This window comes from Anomaloglossus baeobatrachus, assembly GCF_048569485.1.
Source record: "Anomaloglossus baeobatrachus isolate aAnoBae1 chromosome 5 unlocalized genomic scaffold, aAnoBae1.hap1 SUPER_5_unloc_6, whole genome shotgun sequence".
In the NCBI taxonomy this organism is placed as follows: domain Eukaryota; kingdom Metazoa; phylum Chordata; class Amphibia; order Anura; family Aromobatidae; genus Anomaloglossus; species Anomaloglossus baeobatrachus.
In genome coordinates this window covers 823,601-830,638 of record NW_027441810.1, presented here as the reverse complement: position 1 = coordinate 830,638, position 7,038 = coordinate 823,601, and the positions used below count along the sequence as shown (strand labels likewise).

The window sequence follows — 7,038 nt, the reverse complement described above, 5'->3', positions numbered from 1 at the left end:
AGACACCAAGGTTTTATATAAGGGAATATAGAAGAACTGACACTGGACACACGTGGGAAAACTGTGGTAGGACATTTATTGTTTCTTACACATAAATTGATAACATTTAGATGGATTCAGACGACTCCAACAAAACGTGATTAACAAAGTCATTACTACAGGACGGTATGAGAAGGGGATTTATTCTAAAAGAAAGTCTGGAGCCAAAAATGAGAGGATCTGGGCCCCGGGGCTGGAGACTTTGGGCTTCCAGCGTGTCAGTACAATACGGGGTCTTTGTCCCTGGAGCTTCTCTACTCGGTATAATGAGACTCACTGATCTTATTCGTATAAAAAGCGTCTGAGTAACATAGAAACTGCCGAAATATGAGGAGCTTGTCTCATCTATAAGTCACTGTATAAAGAGCTATGGAGACAGCGCTATTCTTCTGTATAACATATGTGATGTTACTGTAGCCCTAATATTTCTGTACATGGCGTCTCTGTATAGATAATTAGTGATGATTTTATAAACTCGATCACACCAGATGTTCCCACAAAGAAGGAATGGATCGTAGATGGAAATAACATTTGTAATATCAACATGTTTATTAATGTAGTATAGAGAAGTTACAGACATTGTTCAGACATGGAGATTTTGCGCTGAATGTAAAGCAGGCTTTACACGTTGCGACATCGGCAACGAGATATCGTCGGGGTCACGTCGTTAGTTACGCACACCCAGCGCCGTTACCGACATCGCAGCGTGTAACGCAAATGAGCAACGATCAACGACCACAAAAACGTCAAAAATCGTTGCTCGTTGTCACGTCGCTCATTTCCATAATATCGCTGCAGCGACAGGTACGATGTTGTTTGTCGTTCCTGCAGCAGCACACATCGCTGTGTGTGACACCGCAGGAGCAACAAACATCTCCTTACCTGCCTCCACCGGAAAAGGAGGAAGGAAGGAAGGAGGTGGGCGGCATGTTCCGGTCGCTCATCTCCTTCCCTCCATTTCTATTGGGCGGCGGTTCAGTGACTCTGCTGTGACGTCGCTGTGACTCTGAACGAACCACCCCCTTAGAAAGGAGGTGGATCGCCGGTCACAGCGACGTCGCAGGGCAGGTAAGTGCGTGTGACGCTGCCGTAGCGATAATGTTCGCTACGGCAGCAATCACCACATATCGGCTATACGACGGGGGCGGGTGCTATCGCGCTCGGCATCGCTAGCATCGGCTAGCGATGTCGCAACGTATAAAACCTGCTTAACTGTAATGAATGGCAGATCGCTGAGATTGGGAGTAAGGAAGAAAAGGGAGGAGGAATGTTGGGGATTTTTGGGGGAGGATTGTAATACTTTTGTCCATATATTGAATATATAAAAATATAATAATGTAAAATGCTCGATGCACATGGAATATTGCTTTTTATTTGATTTTTAAAAAACAGACGTCTATTAGTAACTGTATATATTATAATTCTAATGTAACTTCTAACGTGCTTTCCATTTCTTGTTTAGTTTTACTGTCACGTTTGTGTTTTCTTGTTCAATTTGTCAAATTTATATTTTCTCCACATGTGAATTTTTTTTCCCCAAATATATTTTATTTTAATTTTTTACATAACAATCAATACATATCACAAATCGGTGTAACACTACGATGATATTAACAACCACCACAAGCAAAATAAGGAAAAAGGAAAAGAAAAAAAAAAAAAAAAGACAGGGGGAAGGAGAAGAAGACACCAATTTGGTCTATTCTATAGGTAGGAGTCAATAATACAAATACATCAAAATCCCATGGGACAAATAGCCTATAATGAAAATGCCCTAATTTTTCGGAATTCGTTTTCTTCTCTCTACATTATGGCCAAGTGTAAACTCATAATGAAAATAAGGATTAATTTTCCTGACAAGCTCCTCAACCGAGGGAACTGAAGGGAGTTTCCACTTTATAGCCTGACATCGTCTGGCCAAGGTAAGTATATAAGCAAAAACAGTTTTCACATTTTCAGGGAAGTTATCGAGTCCTATATTCAAGATTGCCAGTGGAACATCCATTTTTAAATGAAGACGAGTTACACATGAAAGTAGATCAAAGACCTGCTCCCAAAATACCATAACTTTAGGACAGGACCACCATACATGCCCCAATGTGCCTTTATGAAGACAGGCTGTCCAACAGAAAGGGGTAAAATCAGGGCTCATGTGAGCCAATTTGCCTGGAAACAGATACCACCTTGTATGAATTTATATAATTTGTTCTAGGTGATTTATACAAGCTGACGTCCTATAAGTCTATTCCGAGGTGGCCCACCATTGTTGAGCAAAGAATGTGAAAGATAGCTCTTGCTCCCATTTTATCATGTATGACAACTTCACATCTTCCAACGGGGAGCTTAAAAAACTATAAAATTGAGACACCATTAATATTATATTCCCCTTTTGAAAAAGTCTATGTAGATCGAGAGGAGGTGAATTGTGCCCAATATCAGATCTAGTACTAAAAAGAAATCTCACTTGGAGATATTGATAAAGACAGCTTCAATGTAATCAAAAATTCTCAACCATCTCCAAAAAGGACGTTAACTGAGACTCTCTATAAATAGCCGCCAATTTAGAAATGCCACTCTCTTCCCAATTAGGAAAGCTTAAATAAGGGATATGGGTTTCTAAGAATCTAATAGAAATATTCAATAAAACAAAAGAGAGATTCCCTTCACCCCACCTCCTCCACCAATACCAAGGAGAGGAGATAGTAGGGAGGTCAAAAATTGCATTACATGTTTAATTACCTCTACTTCAAAAGGCTTCAAGTAGGCCATGTGATTTTTTCTTAGTTGTCAACAAATTAAAACCTTCTAAATATGATAATGGTTTCTCCCCATGTAAGATTTGTGATGTTTAAAAATAACCCATTTGTGTGTAAAATATTTCCCTCATTCTAAACATGTCATGGATTTCAGCCCTGTGTGAATTCTTTGGTGTTTTGAAAGATATGATTTATGGTTAAAACATCTCCCACATTCTGAACATGAAAAAGGCTTCTCCCCTGTGTGAGTTCTCTGATGTCTAAAAAGATGTGATTTAAGTGTAAAATATTTCCCACAATTTGAACATGAAAAAAGCTTCTCCCCTATGTGAGTTCTCTGATGTGTCACAACTTGTGATTTTTGGTTAAAACATTTCCCACATTCTGAACATGGATATGGCTTCTCCCCTGTGTGAGTTCTCTGATGTGTAATAAAATGCAATTTATGTGCAAAACATTTCCCACAATCTGAACATGAAAACGGCTTCTCCCCCGTGTGAGTTCTCTTATGTATAACAAGATGTGATTTATGTGCAAAACATTTCCTGCATTCTGAACATGAAAAAGGCTTCTCCCCTGTGTGAGTTCTGTGATGTATAACAAGATTTGATTTTCGGTTAAAACATCTCCCACATTCTGAACATGAAAAAGGCTTCTCCCCAGTGTGAGTTCCCTGATGTCTAAAAAGATGTGATTTATGTGCAAAAGATTTTCCACATTCGAAACATGAAAATGGCTTTTCCCCTGTGTGAGTTCTCTGGTAACTAACAGATTCTGAAGAAATTCTTTTCTCCGTGTGAATTTTTGGATATTCTGAAGCTGAAAATGGCTTCTGTGCTGTAAGAGCACTTTGATTTTTAATGCTGCTTTTGTGACATTTATTTTTCTTAATAGTATGTGATGCTTCAGAAGGTAAGACTTGTTTAATAAAATCAGATGATAAATCTTTGCTGTGAAGGGAAGATGGTATATCTAGAATAGAGGCATTCAGTTCAGTTATTTCTTGTGTGATATCAAGGTCATCTGATTTAACAATTGAAGATGTCACTTCTGCCTCTAATCTCCAGATACAGGCATCTGCCAAGAACAAAAATTATTTTCAATAACATATACAAATTTAAAGATATAATTTATAAAATAGGTTGTAATGCTGTTACCGGCATCCCTGCACTGTCCTGCACCTTTTCCCGGGGCATATCTCCTAGGAGTGCCATTAGCTCACGCTCACATATTCTTAAACACCTAACCCGGAAGTTGCTCATAACCTATGGCTGAGAGGCAATAGGTATTTAAGGCATCCTCTCCCTATGGGAGGTGCTTGGGCAACGTGGTCTATCCTTAGAGATGCGTTGATAGTTGTCAGTGACCGTGCCGCTTGCTGAGTCTTATCCTGTGTGTGTTAACACGTGTCTGTTTCCTAGTATCCACTGTAGAAGCTGCGTCTATCTATACCAGCTGTGCCTGTCATAACAGATGCACTTGCTTACACCAGCCATCCCAGCTGCACCCGACCACATCAATAACTGTCAGTATCCAATCGCCAACCCCTGCCATCACAGTACAAAGACTCTTTGGCGTAGCATCTGGTGGATACCTCCCAGCACAAGCCTTTTCTCACCATCAGAGGCTGAACATGTGAACTTATAGTGAACATGGTAAATAAAAAGTAATTGTGTAATTGCACCTCTTTTTGCAATTTCACTGCACTTGGAATTTTTTTTCTAATTTTTCAGTACATTATATGATAAAATGAATAGTGTAATTCAAAAGTACAACTCATCCTGCAAAATAATAATCCCTTATATGTCTATGTTGACTGAAAAATAAAAAAAAAAAGTTATGCTTCTTGGAAGTAAAAGGGAGAAAAACTAAAAATCGCCCGGGGATGAAGGTGTTACATTTTAGAAATCATGTGGGTGGGCTGCCCGGCCTCCATGTACCCACAGTGTGATAATCCTAACTTCCCTCATATGTTACAGTTACCCTGTGCCGAACTTTGGATATAAACGCCCCTATCAGCAGATTCATCAGAAGGGAGAGAAGGAAGATCCATCAATAAGATGCCGAGATTCTAGGAAGATGGAGTCATTGCTCTCAGTGGAGAAACAGTAAGAATCTTGTAGTTATGATACTTATTAATGGAAAATAAAGATAAAATAAATGATGTTACAGAGCAAGCTTTCCAGACTACTGAGGTCTCTTCAAGTACAAGATTATTATTTTATTTCTCCCACTGAGAGCAATCAATCTTTATTCACCTGGAGAACACGGCACCAAACTAAGAATATAGGACGTCTCCAGCATCATTACCCTCCGCTTTCTCTAAGGCCCGTTTCACACGTCAGTGAAAAACACTGACGTTTTTCACTGGCGTGTAAAACACGCACATGCTCCTCCGTGTGCCGTGAATTACGGCACACGTGGGTTGTCTAAGTGCAATCCGGGCTCCGTTCTCCGTGGCCCGTGATTGCACTTAGAGATTAACTCACCTGTGCGCGCTCCCGCTGTCCATGGTGCTGATCGCTCCCCCGGTGCAGCATCCGGCCGGCGCTGACCCCCGCAGCAGCTGCTTCCGGGTCGGCTGTGTCGTGCATCATGAATATGCGCGACAGTAATGAGCCGGCTCAGAAGCAGCAAGCTGCACGGGCTGCAGAGGACATCGCTGGAGCCGGGTGAGTAAAAATGATTTTTATTTTAAAAGCACGTTTTTTTTCTGGCACGTGTTTCACGGACCACACCACTGCGTGGTCCGTGGGACATCAGTGATGCCAGAATAAAATGGACATGTCTCCGTGCAGCAATCACGGACACGCGGGTACGCCGCATGGAGACACGGTCAGTGAAAAATCACTGATGTGTGAGCAGACCCATTCATTATAATGGGTCTGCGTATGTCAGTGATTCTGGTACGTTTGTGCTTTTTTAAACGTACCAGAATCACTGACGTGTGAAAGGGGCCTTAGGGGTCCACCATACAGATTAGATTTTTCTTCCCATGATTTTCTAAGTTGTCTGCACATTCTACATACGCTGTCATTTGGCTTTGCAGATTAGAGATCTGGGCAGCTAAGGGTCAATGTCTTCTAATTTCAGGGGATAGGATAGATCCTACCTGTAAGATCTGGCTGATACATATCTCACTCCAACATAAGGGTGCCCAATGCCCAAAATAATGGGGACAGTTTTGGGTGGAGGAGCATGTGGTGGTCTAGCAGCAGAATGGTGACCATTTGATATGACCGGACTACAACCCTGATAAAGCAGCCACAGCCGGTGACTGAGAAGAATCTGTGACTTCTCTGCATTTAGTGGTCACTACTCACCTGGGCGGTTATCTGTAGGAATCTCCTCTTTACTCCGCTCATCACCCCTCACATATGTCTCTGTAGTATTAATATGGGGCAGATCTTCCCCCTGAAACAAATATTGTAAAAGTCACAGACGGATGGAGAAGTCCCATCTATGATCAGCTCTAATCCTGCCATCTCCACCGCTCTCATTACACAAGTATAACACATATAATACTGGAGGATAAAACAAGACTGAGCACAAGACCTTCACAGCCGTCTACACATCATAGGGGGATTTCATGGCACCTTCTCTCCATCTACCTGATGATCCTGAGGAACATCGGGATCTTCTTGTTTACAGTCCTGTGGGAGAAGAGGACGGGGACATCTCTCTGGTGTTGTCCTCTTACTGGATAGAACTGGAGGAGACACATACAGGGACTGAATTCATTCCTTACATACAGATAATTATAGGCCGTGTGTATTTAGTCCTGTCTATTACCTGGTGATGTGAGGGGCTGGGGAACCTCCATCATGACGTCCTTGTACAGATCTTTGTGTCCTTCTAAATACTCCCACTCCTCCATGGAGAAATAGACGGTGACGTCCTGACACCTTATAGGAACCTGACACATACAATGATACCGTCACCCCCGATCCCTTCATAGCGTTACTGTATAATGTCCCAGCATTCCCAGCAGTGTCACCTCTCCAGTCAGCAGCTCAATCATCTTGTAGGTGAGTTCTAGGATCTTCTGGTCATTGATGTCCTCATGTATCGGGGGGTGAGGTGGAGGCCCCGTGATTGGGCTCAGGGGTCTTCCCCATCCCTCAGACACAGGGGCCTGACAGCGCTCACTAGAGGTCTTCTTCACTACTGTGTAATCCTGGTTATGGAGAGACACAGTAATAAATCTCACTCCAGACATTTCCAGAGTCCTCACCTCTCCAGT

General features: G+C 42.0%; 1 protein-coding gene and 1 long non-coding RNA gene across 2 annotated transcripts; both read right to left on the bottom strand.

Moving 5' to 3' along the window:
* Positions 1–2,418: 2,418 nt before the first annotated feature.
* On the bottom strand, positions 2,419–3,606 carry LOC142259297 (uncharacterized; the record flags this gene model as incomplete). Its single annotated transcript, XM_075331770.1, has 1 exon — positions 2,419–3,606. A coding segment is annotated over one exon (684 nt), but the record flags the coding sequence as incomplete, so codon positions are not given.
* A 160-nt stretch (positions 3,607–3,766) lies between these two features.
* On the bottom strand, positions 3,767–6,490 carry LOC142259292 (uncharacterized). The gene is made up of 3 exons (XR_012727938.1): positions 6,407–6,490; positions 6,119–6,209; positions 3,767–3,872 (listed from the first exon to the last, which is right to left on the bottom strand). It is a non-coding gene; the product is annotated as an uncharacterized LOC142259292 (long non-coding RNA).
* Between the last annotated feature and the right edge of the window lie 548 nt (positions 6,491–7,038).